This window comes from Somniosus microcephalus, chromosome 27 (assembly GCF_052327205.1).
Source record: "Somniosus microcephalus isolate GS21.2 chromosome 27, FLI_Smic_1.0, whole genome shotgun sequence".
Lineage (NCBI taxonomy): Eukaryota > Metazoa > Chordata > Chondrichthyes > Squaliformes > Somniosidae > Somniosus > Somniosus microcephalus.
In genome coordinates, this window is record NC_141013.1 from 19,979,308 (window position 1) to 20,006,361 (window position 27,054).

Below are 27,054 nucleotides of genomic sequence, written 5' to 3' on the forward strand. Positions count from 1 at the left end.
AACACTAGTTCAATCTTCCATGCAACTGAATTGTTGATCAGTTATGCTGCGGTGGGAAAATGCCAAAAATCAAAGATCATGGGGCGGAGTTACCACGTGGCAGTTGGAGGGTAGGATAATGGCAAAGGGAGTGTTAGGAACATTTATATAGCGTTCCCACGTAATAATTCAAGTTCATTTTACTAACAGCATAACGTATAGGTGGTAATGTGCTTCCAGTATTGAGTTTAAGGTTGCTTAGAGCTTCATCCCATGGTTTAACATGTATCTTAGTTCATCATTCTTTTTCTAAGTTTTTAAAAAATATTTCTATTAACCAACCTCAGATGACAACCACCTGTTTCATTAACATTTCCAAAAACAGATGTTAAATAGCTATAATTATTTTTGAAGAGATACCAATTCCAAACACACACTACATTATCTCTGGAAAAAGTCATCCAAAATTTCAATCCCCACCTCAGGATCCAGCTCCTCAAGGGCAGTTTCCAGCTGTTTCAATTCTGCCTCGCTCAGTTTGTCAAGAAGCTCATCCTCATCAATATCCTTGTACTTCTCCAGGTCCTTTTTGAATGGCAGCGCCATCTCTTCAGCTACAGTAACTTGTCACTTTATTCTGTGGCAATCTAACAATTCAATCCTTAACCAGACGTGTAGCTTTCTGCCAAAGAAAAGTGCAAAGAAATATTTAAAACCAGTGCAAAGCTTCCCCAGAACACATGTTGATGCTGGAAAAAAGGAGATTAAGTTTATGCAATATAAATCTGTAGCAAGGCTAAAGAAATCTCAACATTTTTCCAAACATATGATAAATTAAAGAAAATTCCCCTGAACAAGGAGGCAGTATTGTACCTACTTTGCAGATAACTAACAGTTACACAACCCAAACGATTCAGCAGTTAGCTACATGAAGCCTCAGGAATCAGCCTAGACGCTCAGCCAGAAGGCCGCAGGTTCAAGCCCTACTCCAGAGATTGAATATATAATCTAGGCCACTAGGTACTAAGGGAGTGCTGCACCATCAGAGTTGTCGCCTTTCAAATGAGGCAATGGCCCAGAAATTCAGCTCTCCATGGGTGAGTACGCACGGGGTACTCACCCGTAGGCTGAATAGAAATGCCGGTTTCCTGCATGCACTGCGCATGCGCGGGAAACCGGCACTTCCGATCCTCTGAACGAAGAGGTTCAGAGGTCGAACGCGCGCGCAGGGGAGGCTGCGCGTGCGCTTTGAACTTAGTTTTTTTTTGCAGGTTTTCCACACAAGGTTAAGCCTGCAGGATTTACGCATTTAAAAAGCAGGCATAAGGCCTGCTTTTTACAAGGTAAGTGGTCAATTAATATTAAAACATTTTTTTCCACAGGTTTATTATTTTTAAATACTTTAAAGCAAGGTAAGTTTATTTTTAGCCCCTTTTTTTATAAAATTATTTTTTTCAAAAATTTAAATTGTTTAAAATAGTTATTTAATGTAATTTATAGTTTATTTAAAAAGTGTGATTTAAAAAAAAAATTATTTGAAGGTTTACTGCTATTTTGGGGCCCGTAGTATTCATAAGTTTTCACAGGTCTTCCTGTCAATCTTATGAATGGGCTTTTCCCTCCTCCGATTGGCTGCCCATGGCTCACGTGATCCCAGGGAACGCATCGCACTAACTACGCCCCTGGGACACGCAAGCACAGCGCGCCGGGAGTTGGAGCAGGCCCCGGAGCGGAATTCCACGGGGCCCTAGAGCTCAACTGCCGGCACGCAAGGTAAGTGCAGGTCGGGGGCTTGCACCCGCAGGAAGCCCCCGACCCGAATTTCTGGGCCATTAAACTGAGGCCCCCGTCTGCCCGCTCAGGTAGATGTAAAAGATCCCATGGCACTCTTCAAAGAGGCAGGGGAATTCTTTTGGTGGCTTGACCACCATTTATCCCTCAATTAACATCAACAAGTCAGGTTATCTCGTCGTTTCTCTCACTGCTGTTCATGGAACCTTGCTATATGCAATTTGGTTGCCGAATTTCCCTACATTACAGTAACTACACTTGAAAAACTATTAATTGGCTGTGAAGCATTTTAGAACATCCTTAGGTTGTGAAAGGCATCATATAAATGCAAGTTCTTCCTTAAGCAACTAAAGACTTCAATAAGTGGGATTTTTAAAAGCAAGTGTGAACTATAAAGTTCCATTCAAGTTAACTTTCTAATGCTTTGGTTTTATTGAAAAGTCTAATGATTGTGGAATGATAACAGTTGCTGTCAATTTATGATGATGTCAGAATAGGGTGGTAAACTCACTTTCCCATCCAAAATAGGAAACTTCATGTACTACATCATGGCTGTCAAACAGGAAAATCAAATTAACATTCTGGCTCCAAAAAAGAGCCCCTTTAAAGGTTTGCATAGACTGCCAATTTAATCTCACACCATTAGTTAGAAATTGAAGAACTGCCAGTACCTTAATATTGCAACACTGAACAGGGCATAGCCTGCAAATAATTAAATCTTTGCACTATGCAACCCCAGCATCTGGCATTACATATTACACACCATAGCCAACTCTCTTCACCTCCTCGCTTTCACCACCAAACAAAAGGCCATGCAACAAGTTACAAGTGAATACAGGAAACTCTCGATTTACCGGCACCTAAATAACCAGAAATTTCTGTTAACCGGCAAAATTCAAGAGTAGGTTCAGGTAAGTTTTACTTCATTAGTGGCAGTTCCTGGATCTGTAGCCGTGTAATCGGGGTTCCTGCACTTGTTGCTAAGCAACAGGGCCGCTTGGTCTGTGGCCAGGGTTCCTGCACTTGTTGCTAAGCAACAGGGAAGCCTGGATTTGTTGCTGTGTACGGAGCTCTCGTATGTTTTAATAACTATACCCCTCTGTAATCCGGACTTTTTGATAAACCGGCACCACGCCGGTCCCGTTAGTGCTGGATTTAAAAAAAAGTTTGCTGTACAAGTTTCGGTATTACTTGAAGTATACAGTGGTGTCCCCTGGGGTCAGTATTCGGATCACTGCTCTTTTTGATATATATTAATGACCTGGGTATACAAGGCATAATTTCAAAGTTTGCCGATGACACAAAACTCATGGAGGATAGTAACAGACTTCAGGAGGACATAGGCAGACTGGTGAAATGAGCAGACACATGGCAGTTGCAATTTAACACAGAGAAGTGCGAAGTGATAGATTTTGGTAGGTAGAATGAGGAGAGGCAATATAAACAAAATGGTACAATTTTAAAGGGGGCGCAGGAACAGAGACCCGGGGCTGCACGCACACAAACCTTTGAATGTGATCAGACAAGTTGAGAAGACTGTTAAAAAAAGCATACGGGATCCTTTGCTTTATAAACAGAAGCATAGAGTGCAAAAGTAAGGAAGTTATGCGAAACCTTTATAAACCACTGGTTAGGCCCCAGCTGGAGTATTGTCAAATTCTGGGCACCGCACTTTCGGAAGAATGTCAAGGCTGTGGAGAGTGCAGAGATTTACTAGAATGCTACCAGGGATTCAGGACTTCAGTTACGTGGAGAGACTAGAGATGCTGGGGAGGGGTGATTTAATAGAGGTGTTCAAAACCCTTTGTGATTTTGAGAGAGTAAATGAGAAACTGGTTTCCAGTGGCAGGAGGGTCAGTAACCAGAGGACACAGATTGAAGGTAATTGGTAAAAGAACCAGAGCCAAGATGGAGAATTTTTATGCAGTGAGTGGTCATGATCTGGAATGCACTGCCTGAAAAGGTAGTGGAAGCAGATTCAATAACTACTTTCAAAAGAGAATTGGATAAATACAGGAAATGGGGAAAATTTGCAGGGTTATTGGGAAAAGGCTGGGAGAGTGGGACTGATTGGAGAGTGCTTTCAAAGAGCCGGAACAGGTTCGATTGTCTCCTTCTGTGCAGTATCATTTTATGATTCTATAGCGCTGCTTCAAAGTTTGTTTTTTTAAGTGGAGGAGAGGGGGGAAATTATTTCACTTTGGGTGTGCATCAAGTCAGTTTTTTCCCCTTCAGATACTGCAGAGATATTTTACGAGTTTGTGTTGTTGGGAATCTTATCTGCCCGCAGCACACTTTGGAAATTGGGGAATGCACTGAAATGAAGTACATTCTGCTTTTAGATGAACTTTATTTTGGGGGGGGAGGGGGGTGGAAGGAGAGGGTGGACATTGAATACCTTACTACCATCTCTCTCTGTCAACTGTACAAAAATTAATTAACAGTTTTCCTCCTACATCTACTTTCTGTTGGTGCTCTTTGCTGCACACTTCAGTCCTAATTTACATTTAGATATACAAATAATTCAAATACAGGTAGACTATCCTTTACCCGTACTTCCGAAAACCGAAAACCTCTAAAAACCGAAAGTTTTTTCGTGGAGCGTAAGTCGTGCGCACGACATGCCCCGAGTGGCACCAAACATGACAGGAGTGGTCCGGGAGCTCTGCCTTTCCCTGTGAGCAGGGCAGAGGGTCACAGAGTTCCCTCCTGGGTAGGAGATTGCAGGCCGAGCCGGGCAGTGTGAAGGAGGTACCGGGAGAGAGTGAACCCAACAATACAGCGGCCCGTCCGATAGTCTTTTCTTCCCCCCCCCCGACCTGATTTGCGGGCCAGCTTAGTGTAGGAGTCAGCCGATATCCGGCTTTCCCACAACTGGTGGCGGCAGTCGAGCCCCAGACCCCCGCTAAGTCAAGGAATTCAGATACGGAGCAGGGGGAGCCGGAAACCTCGATCTAACGGCAGAAATCAGCAGCCGTTTTGTTCAGTTTTTTTCTTCCCCTAGCATTTTTTTTTAAATAAACAGTCAGGCTGTGGAGAGAGTCTCTGTAGCTTAGCAACAGCTTCAGAGACGCTTCCAAGGCAGGGCCCGAGTGTTTACAAGCTGTAGTGTTTGTTGTCAGAAAACCTTCTGAAATCCGAAAAATTCCGAAAACCGAAACACAGCTGGTCCCAAGGTTTTCGGATAAAGGATAGTCTACCTGTATACACAAACATTGCATGTTCAGCCATAAGCAGGCAAAGATACTCATGCTTTAATAAATGAAAGTGATTAAAATTAATTTCTGATACATTACATTGCTCATCCATGCCAGACCTTCATTAACAGTACGTTATATGAAGTTACACGAAAGAAACGGACTGATTAGTCCACATTGAAAAACAGCAAGAACGCCTGGGAATGTAGTGGATATCGTGGTATTGCTCTGACGAGAGATAGACTACAACTGGATTAAACAACTATTTGGATAACGAGCCAAGCAAGAAAAGGGACTTTGTTCAGTAGCCAGCTAACATAGGTCCACCAGCAGCATGCTCATATTGGTTTACCATAATTGGAACAAAACTTTAAGCATTGTTTCAGTAAATGCTTTTCAACATTTATCTCAGACGCAAAACAATTCCTGTTCTTTTTATTTAGCAAGTAGAACAGTCTCCAAAGTGATTGCATGGACAGTCTATGAAGAGCTTCAGTACATCGCTTATGCTCTTGGATCCGCTCAAGTTACAAAATCAAAACTAGATTCACAAAGCCCTCAAGGCACTAAACACCATTCACTATCAGAACAATCTACTGTACAAGGATGTCACTCTGGCTCATACTGACTGAAATGGCAGCTACAAGATTGCTGTAGTACTCTGTAGGAAACGGACATGAAACTTCCGACAATAAGGCTAAATTCCTGTCTCAAAGTTTCTGTACAGTTTACAGGCTCATCAGAAGCACCAAGCAAAGCAGCATCAGCCCTGAAAGAGCCCAGCATAGGACAGCCTGTGGGTCTAATGTACAATTTCTGCTGTGACTACAATAGGAAAACAAATGCAATGCGATGTTATAGTGAAGCATTCCTATCCAACCCAGTCAGGATCAACATATAGATCAAGGGAACAGTTTCACATGACAGCGTAAAATGCCAATGTCAGTTTTACAACACTTCAATTTTTACATAATTATATACTGGTATAAAAAGTTACTATTTTTACATAGGGATGTCATTTTCATACAAAGATGTACACTATATTAAATGATCCTTCCGGGCAATTTCATTTATCAAAAGGTTTAGAGGGAGCCTCAAGTATTTTCCTCAAGCCTTGATCAGACTTACTGCAAAGCCTTTACAATGCATTAGTCTTACAACCACAAGACTTTCCGCCAACTCACATGACCAAAGATTGTAAGTTAGTTCATTTAACGAGGTTTTGGTGTTCACATCAGGTTTGACACTTTGTTACTAGCTCATTTTTGTGCGGCTTTGATCATTTCCCAGTTCAAAAATCACACTTCCCAGTTTGAAAAAACACAGCCATTGAAAAGTCAGACCTCTTCTGGCAAAAGATCAAAAGATGGGGTTTGGTGGATTTGAAACTAATTTCCACATTCCAGCACAAATGTTCCCCCGCCCTCCCAAGGTGCACGGCCATGCATCAATCACGACGTCCCGCGCAGGCCGCTCACCAGCTGCTGCTGCTGGAAGGGTCCACGCAAGAGGGAACTGACTACAATTCCTAAAAAGCATATATAATCAATCCACAGTCAGGCGTTAATTCAGCAGATCGTGTAAATTATGTAGACTTCTTGAACAGAGCTACTCAATGGTCATTCTAATATTGTATTTGATAACCAAATTGAGTCATTATTCTAATTATACTTCAAATAGTAGAACTATTCATCAACATGCTCAGATTTACATTTCTGCCCAACAGTTATTGCCGAAGTTCCAGCACATCGAAGGTTTAAACTATTTGAAAACCAGGTATACTGGAGGCTAATCAGTTGCAAATGACTTATCCTTACTTTGTGTGCATTATTTCCCATTACCAACCAGCAGCACATGGCAGAATTTAGTTTTGAAAGGTTACAAGATCAAGTTAAATATTAAACTGTACAAGATTACAGTACAGCAGGTTTACCACACCTGTAGAGCCCCACGTAAACTTGATGAAGAACATGTATTTATATAGCGCCTTTAACATAGTAAAACGTCCCAAGGCGCTGCACAGGAATATTACAAGAAAAAATTTGACACCAAGCCACATAAGGAGAAATTAGGGCAGGTGACCAAAAACTTGGTCAGAGGTAGGTTTTAAGGAGCGTCTTAAAGGAGGAAAGAGGGGTAGAGGGGTAGCGAGGCAGAGAGGTTTAGGCAGGGAATTCCAGGGCTTAGGGCCTCAGCAACAGAAGGCACGGCCACCAATGGTGGAGCGATTATAAATCAGGGATGCTCAAGAGGCCAGAATTAGAGGAGCGCAGATATCTTGGGGGATTGTGGGGGTGAAGGAGATTACAGAGAAAGGGAGGGGCGAGGCCATGAAGGGATTTGAAAACAAGGATGAGAATTTGAAATTGAGGTGTTGCTTAACTGGGAGCCAACGTAGGTCAGCGAGCACAGGGGTGATGGGCGAACGAGACTTGGTGTGAGTTAGGACACGGGCAGCCGAGTTTTGGATCACCTCAAGTTTAGAGGGTAGAACGTGGGAGGCCAGCCAGGAGTGCGTGGGAATAGTCAAGTCTAGAAGTAACAAAGGCATGGGTGAGGGTTTCAGCAGCGGATGAGCTGAGGCAAGGGCGGAGTCGGGTGATGTTATGGAGGTGGAAATAGGCAGTCTTATATGCTGCAGATACGTGGTCGGAAGCTCATTTCAGGGTCAAATATGACAGCAGGGATAAATGTATAAAGCAAGGTAACCAAGACCTAAAATATGAAGAATGGACGGTTGAGCAATAAGTGACAAGTGCAGTAACAGGCACAATTAAAATGCCAACATTCCCCAAAAGTAGTGACTGGTAAAATATTTTCAGAAAAGACAAGGGGGGAAAAAAGTTTGAACTTGTGACAGATTGATTTGATTGCACTTAAATGGCTACATATCACAGGTACAGACAAAAATGTTTAATGGTAAGCACAGTCCACATTGTATTATTTAATGCTAGAGGTATCCAACACATGGCCCTCTGGTCAAATCTAGCTGAAATGCTCTGTTCATCTTGCCCCCACTTCACCTTAAGCATGCAAAGCCCTTTCAAATACATATCAGCTGCAGTCCTTCAAATTTCCATGGTTTGGAGGAAGGGGTGGGGGCCATGGGTTTGTGTATGAGGGTGGTTTTGTGCATGGGCAATCTCGCATTGTGCACTGGGGTTACTTTGTGTGTGTGTGTATGGGAGTGTTTTATAAAAATGTCTGTGGGGGTCGTCTCAATTTCTGTACATGAAGGTTTGAACTTTTATAACAGGGCTTACATTTCTGGATAATCACACAGCCCATTCTGATGTCATAACTATCTGGCACCAGGCTCCAAAGTGTTAGACTTCCCCGATTTGAAGTATGCATCCATTTAGTACTTAAAGCATAAATGTGTCAGGTTGCTAATATGAGACTGCAAATTAGCTTCCTCTTTGCAGTTTGACTTGATGTCAATAACCAGAAATAAACCTAAATGACCACATAACAAGCAATGAAGCGGATGTTGTGAAGAATAATGAAACTCAATAACACATTAGAGTGAATTATTAAAACTAAAAACTACAGGAAACTTTTTTTATCCGGCACCGACGGGACCGGTTCATCAAAAATTCCGGATAACCGAGAGCTATAGTAAAAGATATGGAGAGCGGAGAGCTCCGTATAAAGCAACAAACCCTGTTGCTTAGCAACAGGTGCAGGACAATGGCCACAAGTTCCAAGCGTCTCTGTAGCTTAGCAACAGCTGCAGCCACACCCTTGCACAGCAACAGATCGAGGAAGGTAAGTAATAAAACTTACCTGAACCTACTCCTGAATTTTGCCGGTTAACTGAGATTTCCGGTTATTTAGGTGCCAGTAAAGCGAGAGTTTCCTGTACTAGCTTTCACATTTAAAAAAAAAACTTAAGGATCACAAAATGGACAGTGGTGCTAGGGATCGTTTGGAACTTTTTATATTCAGTGACTCAAAGCAGTTGGATAGCAGAAAGTTCAGATTTCAGTTCTGGGAATATTCAGTTGAACAGATGTTATGGCTAAAGGGTAGAAACAAAAGCAATGAAACAAGTGGGAATTGCATGAATCAGGTTCCAAATGGGAGTTTGTTCCCTGCCAGAAACATTATCTAACAATCCCACCCAACATTTTTGTTTACAGAGAAGAATTTGTTGGCCTGAAGTTAAACAGTGGTCTTCCACTTTATCAAAAGTATAATTTCCAAAGCAACTTTGTTTGCTTATATATAGAATATAAATCAACTGATTAAATCACTGCCCTTCCCAAAAGTTTGCTTTCAGTGACTAACAATTTTCTGATGTTACAGTCTTCATATCAGATTAAGGAAATCTCTGAAGAGGGAATGTACAACAAATGCTGGAAGAGCCAGACTCGACATGTTTGCAACAGGGTTTAACTCTATGTTGGCACAAAATCATTGCTTTTGCAGTTATCAGAGGTTTGAACTAACAGCTTCAGTCATAACTAGACAACAAAAAAAGGTAATGATGCAAACTGAGCCATGAGACACAATTTACACAGTTCATAGTGTTCTTCACTTATAAGCATTCAAGTTCAACATAAAAATGTTACACAACTATAATGACCACACATTGGAGCGGTTTAATAAACTTTTCCCACAGTGCACTCTAGTTTTAATTGAGATATCGACTACAGACAAAAGTATGAACAGAGGTGTGTTTTGGATAATTAATTAAAGCACTGGTGAATAACTAAATAAAATTTCAGCAACTATTCAATCGTGAACCAGAGTTCTCAATAGAGCAGAGACCAGATTCAAAAGGTTTTGGGTCTTTGTCTCAAACACTCGTATTTAAGAAATTATTTTTAGATGTCAATATATCGCTGAAGACAAAAGTTGTCCTACAAGACAATTTGGAGGGGGTGGGGCAATTACACCAGCCTGTATGACTAAATTCCCTTTTAAGAAAAAAAGTTTTAAAATTGTTAAACTCCTGATGTAAAAACTCAATTATCAATGACGGTATTTATTTTACTGGCAAGTAGCAATATTTCTGTATTCTACACAATTATATACCGAGTATTCCATGTTATTTTAACATTTAACTCAACAATGCAATTCAGTCCATTAAGACGTCCATATGTGGGAAGTGATCATTTACAGAAATTAAACATCTGAATCCTGCAGGGCTAAATAACTCAAGTGCCTTATGAGCAGCACAAGCATAGATAAGCAGATAGGTCACTTTAAATGTATACATTTTAGTGTGCAAGTTTGCCCCCTCGTGTTATTATCGAAGCCAGTTTTGTTCCTAGCTTTGTAGTCTACGTTGATTCATTATAAATATTAAGCTCTTATTGTCCATTATAGTCTTTCAATTCATGATTTAACCTTTCATTGACTAAACTGAAGAAACTAGTTTGATGCTGAATATTTGCCATAATTTCTACTGTAGAATTATAAGCCTACCTTAGATAAGATAAAGTGGTATTCAGTTAGATGGCTCACTACTCCAGAGATGACTCACTCAGTGGCCCATCTTAATGCAAATACCTTTGCACATATTACACCAGTCTGTAAAGTATGCATTACATGTACACAGATCAGGCCACACAGCTTTTAGCTCAGTAATTTAAAAGGGCAGGGTAACCTGAAAAAAATGCAAATTACACAGTACCTTCCAAATCGTTTAACAGTACATTTACTGGGCAAAGTTAAAGTAAGGGACGATGCTGAACAAACTTCAGTCTTTCATTAAAAGAAACTGTAGCAAATTTGCTCACTTATATCTGAAACTCAAAACTCCATTTGAAAGGAAAGTGGATAAACCTTGCTGGAGTTTGTAGTTGGCGGAAATGTTCTGATGCCTCTACAAATTGATTCTAGGTATAATCTGCAGCTCCAATTTTTAAATCATCTCACTTCAGAATTGGCTACTGTAGAAAGTTTTTTGACCTCTTAATGAATGTTAATTAAATGACTAAACGTGTGTTAGAGCATTAAAGGGTAATCCTTCCAAACATTTACACTAACGCTCAAAATGCTTTTGGCACGAAAGATCCATCTCCTTTTGAAAGCATCAACTGTTAAGTACAACTGTGAAGTATACTATTGCCACTGGTCGCTGATCATATGGAGCTCTGCTTACAGAGCAGGGGAGTGGAGGTCCACACTGGCGCTTGAATGCTCGATACATTTGAACATTAAAGCACCGACTATCCCATCAGCTCCAACATTAAAAACAAAGTTCCCAGAATCCATTGGGTTGCCTGGGTGCTTAAAATTTCACTTCACACCTTCTGCAATTAGAATACATACCCAAATTACACTGCATAGGTTGCATCAATGCAAAGCTGCAACCAGTTACCATTAACAAACTCTCGTTAGTATAACTGGCCTTTTTGATTCATACCAGGGACTGTTGGTAACTATTTAATGTAAAATGCATCAAGAATCCTGCACCTGATATTGTAGAAGAAACTAATGGGTCAGATATTCCGACCCCCACAGGTGTGTACACACCCGTAGGGACCTCGCAAGTGCCAGTTTCAGGTATGCGAAGTGCATGCGCTAAAACCCGGCACTTCCGATTGGTCAAGAATCCTCTTGACAGATCATCCGCCTGCCCGGGAGAAGGACCTCCGCGGGCAGAGAGTTCCGCTTTCTGCACAACCTCCACCCGCTGAAAACCTTTAAAAATCTTACGCTTGGTAAAAGCGCAAGGCCTGCTTTTACCAGCAGAAGAGAGTTTTAAAAAAATGAATACATTTTTCCCCACTCATTTATAAATTTAAAAAATACTTTAAAAAAAACTAATCTCAAAATTTAATTTGTTTAAAATATTTAATGTCATTTTAAATAAGTGATTTTTAAAAAATTATTTAATGTTTAACTGTTTTTAAATGTGATCCCCATTCATACTTTTGACAGATCTATGCGTAGAGACCTGTCAAAAGTGTGAAGGGAGATTCCCTTCTTTTATTGGTGGGGCCGGCCCACGTGATCCCAGGGACACTTGCGAACCGCCTGCACCCCTGGGATACCTGGGACTCTGCCTGCGCGGACCAGGAGAGGCCCAGGATCGGAAGTCTCGGGACTACGGAGCCAGCAGGTAAGTGCGTAGATTTTTCCCGATCGGAGGCATCCGCACACAGGAAGCCTCCGATTGGAAAATCCGGCCCAATATTTTTCAGTCTGTCAAATTCTTCAAACGATACTGCTGCTTCAGTTTATCAACATTAACCCAAACTATGTTCTGGCTTCGTGCTTTCTTAGATTTACATGAATCTTATGATTTCACTGTGCTCGAGGGAACTTGCTACAAGCTTAAAGCTAAAATACTATTTAGCAGGCTGTCGGCCCCAAGACTTTGCCAGATGGCAAACTGATAATAGTCCTCTGGACCTCACTAGCCTCGGTGCATGTATCTGTACTTCCACCTGAAATGAGTCACATTGCAAGTAAAGGTTTACATGTTGCTGAATATAGTCAACAAAAACAACAGATTTCAAACATTTCCAAAAACAGCCATTATTTAAAATTGATAAGTTTGGCTTGACGACTTATTTCATGAGAAGTTTGCCCTTTCTTGGGTTCAGTGCACACAGCTGCAGCCACTCCCTCAGCTGATTACTACACACGGTCAGATGCCAAATAAAAGCAAAACAATCTTGGAACAGTTAGAACAAAAATCCTCTTGGTACATGACAATTGGATCAGGATTCACTTTAAAAACTTCCCTGCAGGAAACTAACGTTGCAGTGGCTTGTTAGTGACAAAATATACCAGCTACGAGATACAAAAACTCACTCTAGCCTAATGGATGTTTAAACAACCAGATTCAGTAACTGAACTTCTGCACCCAAAACACATGTCCAGGCAACAGTACGACACACCCGAACTGATTTTTTATGAATAAATACAGAATAATGTCCCGCTGTAGCAATGCTTGCATTCCTGGCATCAATGTTCCTGTGCTGCTATTTTGTTCATGATCTCAAGCATGGTTAAATGGCTGAGCCACCCATCTTAAAAGGTTTGCGAAGAATGTTACTGGTAAAGTAAACCATTCCTATCTAGTCCACTAACCTGTATGGGTTTGTTAGGAGGACCCAAGAAAATCTTGAATTACTGTGATCTTTTGACAGAACAAGAAAAATAATGGATTTATCTCGAGTCGATAATGTAACCGATAGGCCAGAGCATCAGGAAAGGGAAGCATCAATTTATTAAGGTCATTTCTGGATTCCTTTATATTGCCAACAACTAATTCAACCAACTCTGGACAAAGGCAAATGAGGTAATGCAGCCCATATAAATGGGTGAATGGTTTCCCAACATAAGAGTAACATGAGCCCCAACTTCCTTACCCCTTACCAATTTTTCCTCAGAGGACCCCAAGCCCAAATCTGCACTTCCCGTACGGAATCGATGCGCAGCAGTCAGAAACGGGAACCCAGACTGATTTCCCTGCCATCAGTCAAGATCAACAATCTCAGCACAGACTGGAGATCAAATGTTTGACCTTCTTGGTCTGTATTTAGCAAGATAAGAGTGATTTCAGTATTTGTACAGTTAGATACCAGACAGACAAGTAACTGATGAATTGTTCTAGAAATCCATTAGCCTTACAGCGGTATTCCGAAATGGAATTATTGCAAACACGAACCTGCAGTGAATATTTTGACTACAATATAGAGTGCTAATGCACACCTCTAGTTCATGACCATGATGTTGTATATGGGCAGTGAATCTAGCTAGCATGAGAAACATGCTGGTGAAACTGGCCAGCAATGTTAAAGCAGGAGACTGCCATTTTTAAAATGGATGCAGTGCAAGCGGTGTCAAAATCTAGCTGCCTTAACAAAACAAAGTTTCATTCAACTGATTTATCCAGGGCATTCAATTTGCACTGTTACTAGCTCAAAACATTTATATTGAAAAGGATAAGATGGGTAGATAGAGAGAAACGAATCCTGCTGGTTGGGGAGTCTAGGACTCGGGGGCATAGTCTAAAAATTAGAGCCAGACCGTCCAGGAGTGAAATTAGGAAACACTTCTACACAAAGGGTGGTAGAAATTTGAAACACTTCCACAAATGGCAACTGATGCTAGATCAAGAGTTAATTTTAAATCGGAGATTGATAGGTTTTTGTAACCCAAAGGTATGAAGGGATATGGGCCAAAGGCAGGTATATGGAGTTAGGTCGCAGATCTCGTTGAATGGCTCGAGGGGCTAAATGGCCTACTCCTGTTCCTATGTTCCGAAGATACTCTACATTCCTGAATGACAAGAAAATTACATTTGTTAAACACATTTTGCCTTTGCACGTACGGCTGAAATTTATCAGTTGTTTTAATACGATACATTACTAGGAACCAGACTGAAATAATTCTCACACCTGGAAATGTTATTCTCAGGACAACACACATTGAACACAACTTGCCAACGCTGCAATGATATCAAATGAAAAGTTTGAATTTATAATTCACTTCTATTTGTTATATTAGGAAACTGCCAAAATAATCTGATCTGCAAAGATGATAAATTATCAAAAAAGTTATTTTTGGGAAGATGGCGCCACCATCCTTTAAGTTTACAATATTTAAAACACTGGTGCACACCAGCAAGAATCAAATGAATTCGGCCATCAATCACTGCTTCGTACACAACTAAAGCTATTCCAATTGCTTGACAACATTCAGAATATGCCTAAACCATTCCCAGATCAGGGCTCAAGTTACTGCAACTTCCCTCTCCTACAAATATTTAACAGTCCCTTTAGAAATTCCCTAACTCTTTGCACTGCTAGTCAATATTCCAACACATCAGTCAAATAGCTATTTGTTTTAATTAAATGTTTGCTAAAGTAAACAGATAAAGGGCAACATGCAATTCAGCAATGCTTCACACAGTTGCATTATGCCATGGGATTGTCTTGCAGCAATAAAGAACATCCTCAATTCCACTGCAAGACAACAGGATTCAAGCAGGTTGTTGCACAGATATATCTGCAAGGTCCTCAAGATGGACTGTTCACCATCTATCAGTCGATTGAAGTCCATGCCAGTTAACCACTGTCCTCTGAAACCAAGCCTATATGAAGATAATTTGCTCACTGGTTAAGAATAATGCAGGGAAAGGCGGCACCATTAAAGGGATTTTTAAAAAGGTTACAATGATATGAGATAAACACTAAATAACGTTTCAATAACTTGTAGCCACTCAATGTTGAAAAGGAAATTCTTCCCAACTGTTAGATGATCTGGAATTACTGTAATCTTAAGAAATGGAAAAAACAGGAATCCAGGAACAGCTAGAATGTCTCCTCCTGAGATCCTCATTATTCACAAGATGTGCCCAAGTGACTGAAATGTTGCATGTTTACACACTCTCCAGTCCATTTTACAGACAGAGAGTTTAAACAATTACATTTAGGCTTTACAGAGATATTTCTCTTGCGCTCAGCCCCAAAGCCCAGTCTCGTAATTAAGCCCTTGGGACGCTAACTATAAAAGGAGTGCAACATAATACGCCCAATATCTGGTCTTACAGCATTATCCAACAGAAATTCTTGCTACTGCAACAAAAACAGAAAGCACTCTCGTGTCCTCCTGGACTTCAGATAACAGAGATAGCGGAAGAATAAACACTTACAGCAAGTGGTTTAAGCTACAAACTACAGAACAAGTTTATTAAAAGTAAACAAGCGATAGCTAGAGACAACAGAGCAGCTTGCACTATTTTACAGAACTTTTAATTCGTGCTCCCTTCTTGGGTGCAAAAATAACAAGACAATACCCTTTTCTCACCCCACCAATAATACTAAACCTTGATGTGTCTATACTGTAACGCATACACTAGAAATTGTAATGGCCCATGGAACTTTAGGAGACCACCTCCCCGTGAACCACAGTACAGCAATTCAAGAACTGGTCAACAGGGATTCCCTTTAGGATTACAATCCTGCTTGTCCCCTTCGATTTCAGGAGAGCGGAGTGTAATTGACAGAACGGTCATACACATGCTATCTAGAAGGAAACATTTTCTACAGTACCTATCGATAAACTGAGCGCTAAACAGAGCATCAGGAAACTGAAGAACGATGGCAATCTAGACTTCTCCTAAACGCAGTTCATCATTCACAGAACAAACCAAGAAACGAGGTTGCAAGTAGCGCATGAAACACATGAAGCATTCTATCTCATCGGAGCTGGTTCCTTAATTGTCTGGTGGTTTTGTATATTCAGCTAGACTAGCAATTGCAGAAAGAAATTTAGTGACTAGCCGGTTTATAGACTTTGATTCAAATCGTGAGGAAACTCCCTATTTGTCGCACTGACTAAGCAGCACTGCCGACACCACCAGTTAATATCAAACATGCCTGAGAAATCTTATGGCATACAGGTTCTAAACAGCTGATGCTAAAGCCAAGCACCACGAGATGGGCATCCATTATGCTCATGCCTTCCTTTTACATTACAGAACTCTGTAAAACAACGATGCTGCCGTATGTCACCTCACCAAGACTTCTCTTGAAATGGGATTTTTCCTGGTGTCTTCAATTATCACGTGCCACTTTCAAATACAACAGTCGCACTAAAATCAAGTCCACCATCTTAGGTTTTAGCCCAAGACACCCTCAAAAGTCAGCCAGCATTACATGCACTAATTGCACATATATAATTCTGTCAAAAGTCAAGTTTGCAACTTCAGGGCAACCGAATACACAGTTAGTCACTGATGCTAAATCTGGCCAGTGTAGAGCTGACTCAATTTCAAATCAAATCAAATCAACTTTTGTCATTGTTAGTGCACAAGTGCAGTACAATGAAATGTAGGCTTGCGGCTCCCGAGAGTGTACATTTAGATTAAAACATACATTTGGCTTGTAGTATATTAACATAAACATAACCATAATAAAGTGCATTGGTAGATGTGCAGGCTTGAGAGTTTATTTGTGGAGTTCAGTAGGATGACAGCCCTGGGAAAGAAGTTAACTAATTCAAATTATTGGATAATTACATTTTTGTGCAAACAAATGACTTCAAATTATCAAGAAAAGGCTGTAAACAGGGTCGATTCTGCAATATGAGAATTTAGTACTCAACAGAATTGCCACCAATGCGCCAGAAACCAGTGATCGTTCTCCACATATCTGCCACCCACTCACAGGCCACCGGTGTCTGTGGCACAGAATTTGCTTAGATTAGGTCAATTTTACATTATTGATCAGAGTGCCAGCGACAGTAGGTATAAGGAAGTGCTCCTGCCATCAACTGCGCTATTTTCCTAGCTACCGCTGGGCCTGCTGTTTGATACAACTTAGTGGCTTGTTAGAGGGCAGTTAAGAGTCAACCAAGTTTGGTCTGGGACTGGAGTCACACACAGGTCAAACTGGGTAAAAGTGGCAGGTTTTCTTCCTCAAGGCCTTGGTGGACCAACGATATGGGGCGAATATATTCAAGGCTGAGATACAGATTTTTGAGCAAGGGTTATGGGGAGTGGGCAGGTAAGTGGAGTCGAGGCCAAAATCAGATCAGCTGAGATCGCATTAAATGACAGAGCAGGCTCGAGGGGCCGAATGGACTGCTCCTGCTCCTATTTCTTATGTTCGACAGCATTATGTCCACTTTTTATTTCTAGATGCGTTTTAAACTATTCAAATTCTCAAACTGCCTTGGTGGGATTTGAACTCGCACTCTATGGATTACTAGTCCAGTAACATACCCACTACCATACCCTGTATTAGACAAATCCAAAACTCTTGGCTGGTTCAACCAAAAAGTTGTATTGGGCAGCATGGCTATAAACAACTTCTGCAAAATCATCCAAAGACACGCATTCTTAATCCCTCCATTACTTCCGTGCTCTTAGATGGCTTGTTTGGTATCCAGTCTTGGATGAACTGCAGTTTCCTCCAGTTAAACACTGGGAAGCCCGAAGCCATTACATTCGGACTCCACCACAAGCTCTGTACGCCTACACCACCTCCCCGGCCACTGTCTCGGGTTCACCTAGACTGCTCACAACCATGATGCCCTACTCGACCCTGAGCTTAGCTACATATCCTCTCGACCACAAAGACCGCCTAATTCCACTTCCGCAACATTGCCCGCCTCCACCTCACTCAGCGGCTAAAAACCATCTGTGTCCGTCACCTCCAGTCTCGACTCCAATGCTCTCTTGGCTGCCCTTCCATCCGCCACACTCTAAACTGCAGTTCATCCAAAACTCTGCTGCCTCTATCCTATCCCACACCAACTCTCACTCCTATCCTTGCTAATCTACATTGGCTCCCAGTTCCCAAACGCCTGAAATTAAAACTGCTCATTCTCGTGTTTACATCCCTTCAAGGCTTCACCTCTCCCTATCTCTCTTACCTCCTCCAGCCCTACACCCCTGCCAGAATTCTCCATTCCTCTGACTCTTGTGCACCCCCCCACTTCCTTTGACCGAATATTGGCAGCCTTGCCTTCAGCCATCTACGCCCCACATTCTGGAATTACCTCCCTAAACCCCTCCACCATCCTCACCTTTAAGACCCTACTTAAAGCCCACATCTTTGGCCAAGCTTTTGGTCACCCTGACTAATAACATAAGTAGGAGGAATAGGCCATTCAGTCCTTCGAGCCTGCTCCGCCATTCAATAAGATCATGACTGATCTTCTACCTCAACTCCACCTTCCCGCACTATCCCCATATCCCTTAATATTCAAAAATCTATCGATCTCTGTCTTGAATATAATTAACGACTGAGCCTCCACAGTCCTCTGGAGTAGAGAATTCCAAAGATTCACCACCCCGAGTGAAGAAATTTCCCATCGTAATCCTAAATGGTCAACCCCTTATTCTGAGGCTGTGACCCCTAGTTCTAGACTCCCTAGCCAGGGGAAAACAGCCTCCCAGCATCTACCCAGACAAGCCCTGCAAGAAATATCTCCTTTGATTCAGCATCCATTTTCGTAGGATTATGCCACTGAAGTGCCTTGGGACTTTATGTTGAAGGCGCCATATAATTACATGCCATTGATGTAAAGATAGTTCATCTGCAATCGTCAGCAGCTAATTAAAAGATGAATTTCAGACTACACTTCAACCTAGTCTTCCCTGTGAAAGAAAAGACTCAGATGCATATGCCATCTTATCACGTCTACAAAAATTGCCGAGTACTTCATGAATAAACAGTTACTTTGTACGTAATTGGGTAGCTTAACTGCTGCAAGCCTAATCAAGTTTATGTATGGCGTAGGATAAGATACCTTATTGTAAAGAATGATCAAGTTTCCACCGACAGAAATAGAACAATTTCAAACCACACTAGGGTAGGTAAATTCTGCTTCATTTAAATATACATCAGTCAAGTTTGAGGACGAGGAATAAACAAGCCAAGCTCATGGCCAGTTATCACTAACTCTACATAATTCGGCCATTCACTATTGCTACGGCTATGCTACAACCTTTATCAATGAAATTTTAACTGGAATAATAATTAAACACTTGCTGTATGCCTGTCTGGGACAGGTACTGCATGGGTAGTTATTTTAGCCACAAATCGCTGCCTGGTAGATGTGGCAATGAAAAAAAGCAATGCCTCTTGGTCTTGGCTGTAAGCAAGCCTCTTTATAGCTCTTGCTGTAGTTTAGCACTCTTTTCCTGGCAAAACTGTGCGATTGTTTGATGTAGGCTTATGGACTTTAGATCAAAAGTTGACGTGTGCCCAACAAATCCAGAACAGACACTTAAAACAGAGAACAAAAGCAACCGAGTGCAAGAAAGACAACCACAGTACAGATGTGATACACAGAATTGATTTGTTGAAACACCAGCCATTAAAAAAAATTGTTTCAATTCACTGCAGATCAGTGGTAAAATTAAATAGAAAAAGTGGCCTAATTCAACATATCAAAACTAAGTAAAATGCTGAATGCATATTTAAACTATTCCGGGATAATGGCCCACAACACCCATATCCTCAAGTTTCTAAAACAAACTTCAGTCTTGCTGTGGTTGAGAGGCTGAGCACTGAAATATGATATTTCTCAGCTCCTAAACACCAAGATTCAGTTAGTAATCAACTTTATTGTCATTGTTAGTGCACAAGTGCAGTACAACGAAATGTAAGCTTGCGGCTCCCGAGAGTGTACATTTAGATTAAGACATACTGCACTGTATCGCAATCAGATGATCCTTAAAACAACTTGCATTTATATAGCGCCTTTAACGTAGCAAAACGTCCCACGGCGCTTCACAGGAGTAGTCTAAAACAAAATTTGACACCGAGCCACATAAGGTGATATTGGAACAGGTGACCTAAAGCTTGGTCAAAGAGGTAGGTTTTAATGAAAGTCTTAAAAGGAGGAGGGAGGTGTACAGAGGCGGAGAGGTTTAGGGAGGGAATTCCGGAGCTCAGGGGCAAGGCAGCTGAAAGCACAGCTGCCAATTGTGGTGCAATGAAAATTGGGGATCCACAAGAGGTCACGATTGGAAGAAGACAAGAGATCTCTGAGGTTAGTAGGGCTGGAGGAAGTTAGAGATGGGAGAGGCGAGGCCATGGAGGGGAAAAAAATAAACTCGAGGACCGGGAGCCAATGTAAGTCAGCGAGTACAGGGATGATTTTGGGGGGGGGGGGGGGGGGTGGTGAGAGAACACAGGACTTGGCGAGAGAGTTAGGACATAGGCAAGAGAGTTTTGGATGATCTCAAGTTTATGCAGGGTGCAAGCTGGGAGGCCAGCCAGAGAGCATTCAAATAAAAGCATTAGTTAGAAAGCATTATTACACTAACTTAAGCTGCAAACAAACAGCTGCTTTTTTTAAACCACCAAGGAGGTTATCTTTAACATTGTCACAGTATACAAAATTTGGATGCAGGAAAAGTTCTTGTCAAAACACAGGATTCGAGGGCTATGGGTCAAAATTTCAAGTTAAGGGTGTCAATGGAAATAGGCAACACTTTTTTTTAAAGTGAGGTGGTGATAGAACTGTGGAGCAGATTACTAGGCGGCTGAAGATTGTCAGGCAGGAGTGCGGGAAAGGCAGAGCGAGGAGAGAGCGGACCCTATTGTGATGGCGCCGATGAAGATGGCTGCCGTCCTTGTGGGCTCCGTGCGTACCAGGCAGCTAAGTGTCCTTTGCTGCTTGATGCACTCGGCTCGTTAAGAAAAAAGCATTTCACTGACTGGATTTCACTTGTTGTATTTGGTTATGTGACAATTGAAATTGAAATAGTGGCGATGGGGGTAATCATGGCAGTTTTTAAAAAAGGATTGGATACATTATTAGGAAAGGGGATGCAGGACTATCAGCTCCAAAATCGCAGTAAAAAAAAGTCTTGCATTTATATAACGTCTTTCACAACCTCAGGATGTCCCAAAGTGCTTTACAGCCAATTTACTTTTGAAGTGCAATCACTGTTGTAATGTAGGAAACGTGGCAGCCAATTGTGCACAGCAAGCTCCCACAAACAGCAATGTGATAATGACCAGATAATTATATATATATATATTTTTTTTTTTAAATAAAAAAGTGATGTTGATTGAGGACTAAATATTGGCCAGGATAACTCTCTTGCTCTTCAAAATAGTGCCATGGGATCTTTTATATCCACCCGAGAGGACAGGCGAGGGCTTGGTTTAACGCCTCATGCAAAAGATGGCACCTCAGACAGTGCAGCACGCCGGTGGAGTATCAGCCTAGGTTTTTGTGCTCAAGTCTCTGGAGTGGGACTTGCACCCACAACCTTCTGGCTCAGAGGCCAGAGTGCTGCCTGCTTCGAAAGTGGACAGCGGTTAATTTCCATCCAGTGACAGAAAGAGAGGACAAGGGCAGACAATTTGAACGAACACTGCATTGGAACATTTATTTAATTGCAAGGGAATTTTTAAACATGCGCCACCAATTTAAGAACCCTCACAATATCACTTAGTATCAGCAAAGCAATTCTCACATCCACCGAAGCAATTTCACAAAGAACACATTAGAGCAACTGAGGGTTTTTACACCTGAACTCCAGATCCCAGACCATAATTTGGGTTCAAAAGTGCACAGTCGTAGGGGTCGATTCCTAGGACGTCAGGACACAGCTTCCTACCAATATAAAGCCAATTAAGTTAAATCGGGTTTGGAAGAGCAGTTATAAAAAGTAAGTATTTTGAGTTTGGGAGCAATTTACTCTCGGTTCACTTTGTGAAGTACAAATGCACCCTCAGAAACCAGGATTTAGTAAACATACCAGAGGGGGGAAAAAATGCCACTCAGGTTAATTAAAGGCTGTATATTCACAATTTATCAGCAATACTGTATGCACATATAAACTAGATCGACACGTGATAAGAGGCCAATAAAGGATAAAATGAGTAATGCATATTCTCAAGAGTCTACAGTTGTACGTGTTCATTCCTATTACATTCATGAGTATGCAGCCAGATTCAATAATTAGTAGACTTTGTGAATAAAGCAGCTCCCATTTCTCCACCTGGTTACTTGTTCCTGGAGCTAAAGCTACCTCTTTCCTCCTTTAAGACGCTCCTTAAACCCTACCTCTGACCAAGCTTTTGGTCATCTGCCCTGATTGCTCCTTATGTCAAATTTTGTTTTAGAATGCTCCTGTGAAGCCCCTTGGGATGTTTTATGATGTTAAAGGCGCTATATAAATACAAGTTGCTGTTGTTGTTGAGACAAATACTTGAGAAAATAAGCAGTTCTTTCCAGTGAAAACTCAAACCTACCTACCCTCGTCAAATAAAAGTCAAAACTGGGAGACCGGGACTATCCTTAAAATGCATTTTTCCATGCTTGTTTTGGTTAAAATACTCCCTCCCAAATGCATACAGGCAATATTTAAAATGTGTAGTACACGGAGCATACCCGCCGCAAAAAAACTCTTGCAAAGGTAATTATGGACAGCCAGCACCAAGTTTCATCTTTTATAATATTTTCAATATTCCACAATATACAGAATACAACATTTAAGAGCAATTTTAATGTAGAGACAAGCCGATTAAATGGTGTGGGTTTATACATCAGACATCCACAGAGAAACACTGAATCCATCCATCATGAGGTGGATGCACTGGGATGACATTGCAGCAACAAGATTACCATGCAGCAAGTCTATTCAATAGCCTCGAAAACACCATCAACTGGTGATTGACACTCAGGCACTTCCTTCCTGTCACTACTAAACTGCTCGTTACATTTTTGCAACTGAACCAGTGGAAAGAAACAAATATATAAAAATACGTGGGCCTGAATTCCTATACTGTCCTTTCACCTCTAAATTCAAGTCTAGCCAGACTGTCTCGAGGAAATGTGTTTTTTTTCCCCTGCTGGTTGCAAGCTCTCACTGTACAACAGTCAGGAGGAAATTAAAAGAATTCACAATGATGCAGTTGGTGGGGGGGGGGGGGGGGGGGGGGGGGCAGGGTTCATGCACATTGTTGGGCCAGAGTAGAAAAAAAATTGGATGGTAATTTGCTGAATCCAACATCCTTTGGAATACAAAATGGTCCAATGTAATGTACAGCTGAACTCTGAGCAATAGAAACAGTAGAAGCAGTCTCACTGTTCTAATTAAAGTTATTTAGGGATGCTACTTTCAGTTATTTGCATATCCAAGTGACCAAAGGGTTTAATCTAATTCGAGGAAATCCAACATCAGCTCATGCATCAAACACGTGATCTCCAATATTACAGCTTTTGCGTCACTCTGGCATGGGTTAATGACATATTCAGCAATCACAAAGTATTTAAAATATTGAACACAAAGAACTAATGACACTATAAACCACACCAGCAAACCTCACCTGAGCCTAGAAATGTGTTGACATTATAAACCACAATGTCAAACTTTCACAGGCCTAGAGATGCACCATATCCTTGAAACACACTAAAGCTTCTATTCTGGTTGTCATTATAGGGGCATTTTTGCTAACTACAGGCATCATGTTAACAGCAAGACAGAAAACCGCATGGTGGCATAGTGGTTAGCACTGTTGCCTCACAGCGCCAGGGACCCGGGTTCGAATCCGGCCTCGGGCGACTGTGTGTGGAGTTTGCACATTCTCCCCGTGTTTGCGTGGGTTTCCTCCGGGTGCTCCGGTTTCCTCCCACAGTCCAAAGATGTGCGAGTTAGGTTGATTGGCTATGATAAATTGACCCTTAGTGTTAGGGGGATTAAATACGTGGGGTTACGGGGATAGGGTGGGATATGTGTTGGTTTAGGAGTTACAGGGATCGTGTGGGATATGTGTCGGTGCAGGCTCGATGGGCCGAAATGGCCTCTATCTGCACTGTGGGGTTTCTGTGATTGTGAAATCATTGTCAAACCATACAAAATTTGAACAAAAATGCTGGCAAGATTTGACCGGTAGAGGAATTACTTTAAATAAGCATTTTTTTTTATTTTTTTTTTTAATTTGCAACTGTTAGTAAAGGGGGCAACCATCAGTGATTTCCATGGCACTGACATCATGGTTCAACTCACATGTTGCAACAAAGATATTACATTTCCAATTGTTCATCCTTATGCATCTACACTGTCACCTCCAGTGCATCCCCAAGCTCCATGCTCAGTCCCTTCCTCAATATTCTAAGTAAACCGTCACCAATAGTATTTAAAAGCAGAGTCAGCTTCCACGCAAAGGCCAACAGCCTCTCCAACTCCACTCATCCCAAGGCTGCTGCACTTTCCAGCTGCCTACCTACAAGTTCCAAACAAGCCTAGATTTCATCACGCTTAATATTGGCAAAACCAATGCCACACTATTCAACTCTTGCCCATGCACCTCAGGCCTTTGATCCATCCATCTCCACAGCTGCCATTTCAGGCCAAGTCTGTAGGCACAGAAACAGACTTCCTGCACCACACCCAATCTATTACCAGAAGCAGCCTCCTCCCCTATCTTTCCCTAATGCACAGCTTTCTCAGCTCAAGGCTCAACATCACCAAACCTCTCCTAGCCAACCTCTACAAATTACAGCTCATTCAGAAAGTTGGAGCCATGTCCTCGCCCACGCAAAGTCCCACACAACCATCACCCAATACATGCCAATAATTTGACTTACGTAGCACCTATAACATATACAGACCTTTCACAAGGCACATTAGAGTGGAGGGATGGAAATGATCAGAGGAGGAGTTAGGAAGAGTCAGGTCAGTGACTCAAGGGAAAGCTTCTGGAGACAGAAGTGCAGCAAGACAGAAAAGATTGAGGCGAAATCCAGAGCGTGCAAAGCGCCATGTCCTAGTGATTGGCCTCAAGATCCTTATTCCTTGCTTTTAATTCCCTCCATGCCATGCCCCATCTGATTAGCAATCTCCTCCAGTACATCCTCACATGCAGCCTTTGTTCCTCTAGTACACTCCCTCCAACACCAGTTTACTCCTTGTTCCTTACTCTTGCAGCAGTTGCTCATTCAGCCTATCCACCAGGATGCTCTCATTAAATACCTTGGATTTTGAGACTTTAGAAAACTTCTCATCAACTATGCTTTCAGCATCCCAACTTTAAATTTCTCAGTTTTCCTCTGCTTTGTAAAATGCTGTAAAGCACCTTTTTTGTACAGCAATATAAATTGTTGTTTACACCCTTCATTCTTTAGTAACTGATTACCAGACAGTTCCCTGTGCAGCATATACAAGGTACAGCAAAAATTACCTAGGGAGTTAAAAGGCAAGTCTGAAAAATTAAACACTGTGCACCTGGACTTTCAAAAAATATGAATCAAAGAATTATAACTTTGAAAGAACACCATCTTAAATCTCATTTATTACTTTTAAATTCCAAGTGACATCCAACCGTACAAATTGTAGCCTTGAAGCTTATGACCTTCCTCAGTATTAATGCCCGAGCATTAACCAATTGATTTTTAATTCTGAAAAAACTGGTCGACTAGCATCTGTGGAGAAAACAGTCTGCGCTTCAAGAGGTTTTTCCTCACCCTGTCAACATGCACATTTACTCCACAGATGGAGGATAGTAAAAGCTGTGCTTTCCGCATTTGCTGTGTTTAATCACAATTCCAGCTCAATTCAGGTCCGTTCCAGTATCAACAGTATTTTGTTTTTATTAATTCTGTTGAATGCTGAAACACGGAATCATTATAACAAAAGGTCAACACTGACTGTTTAAATGGCATTTAATTCACGCCCCTATCCTGCATTGTACAATTAAGCGGAGGTTGGTGATAAGAAAAGGTTTTATTGAAGGGAATCAAGGGCACCCAACAATTCATATTTATGAGGGTGTTGTCAGCCCACGCCGGTGGCCCTTCCTGCAGCAGCGAGCCTCAGCGATGAGCTTGCAGGAGGAACAGCGGGGCTGGAAGAGGCAGCCCAGCGGGCGTGGGGCCTAAGCGGGGCTGTCTCTCCCCCACCCACCCCCCCCAACACCTCACCTCACCTCAACACACCGCGCCCTGACAGCCGGCCTGAGGGGAACAAGCGGCGGCACATCACCATATCCGGAGGAAGGGAAGGAAAGGCTGGGAGGAGAAGGGAGGGGGAAACACTTCCTCGAATGGAGCCGCTCCTCGAGAGACATTTGCGGGCGACAGCCGCTCCCTGGAAGAGGCGGCCGGCGTCACTTACCGGCACGGCTGAGCTCCGTGTGTCCTCCCCGCCGCTCACTCTCTGTGTCTCTCTCGCTCTGCCGACCCGGCCCCACCCCCACCGCGCAGCCGCACTCTGGCCCCTCCCCACTTTGACCAAAAGGGGGCGGGGCCGCGCCACCAGCTCCGGGAGCACCAACCGCCACGCCAGGCGGTGACGCAAGGCCGGCCGCGTCATCCGATTGGCATCCGCCTTCGCCAATCGCGCAAGTGCTCCCCCCCCTTCCAACCCACAGTCCCGCCCACCCCAGGAAAACCAATCGGCGCAGCTTTAGACGGAGAGGCGGGGCCAGCGCGGGAGGTGCGGAGTGCGCAGTCGCACTGCGGCTGGTGTTGCGCAAGCGTTTTCCTGCGGAGAGAGGAGGGCGGGGCCCGGGCCTCAGGCGCGCCCTCTGTAGGCCGCCTGGAAGAAAGACTTCAGAGAATCATAAAATGATACAACCCAAAAGGGGAAAAGAAGTACTTGAGTCCAAAAATAAAGACTTGCATTTCTATAGCACCTTTCACGACC

The 27,054-nt window shown here is 42.3% G+C and overlaps 1 protein-coding gene across 1 annotated transcript in view; it reads right to left on the bottom strand.

Annotated features, from left to right (window-relative positions):
• tmod2 (tropomodulin 2) overlaps positions 1-26,612 on the bottom strand; it is a 70,281-nt gene extending 43,669 nt beyond the window's left edge. The window contains 2 exon segments of the mRNA XM_085968644.1: positions 460-661; positions 26,524-26,612. Coding sequence (XP_085824770.1) covers positions 460-585 — 126 coding nt within the window. The 5' untranslated portion in view covers positions 586-661; positions 26,524-26,612.
• Positions 26,613-27,054: the final 442 nt, after the last annotated feature.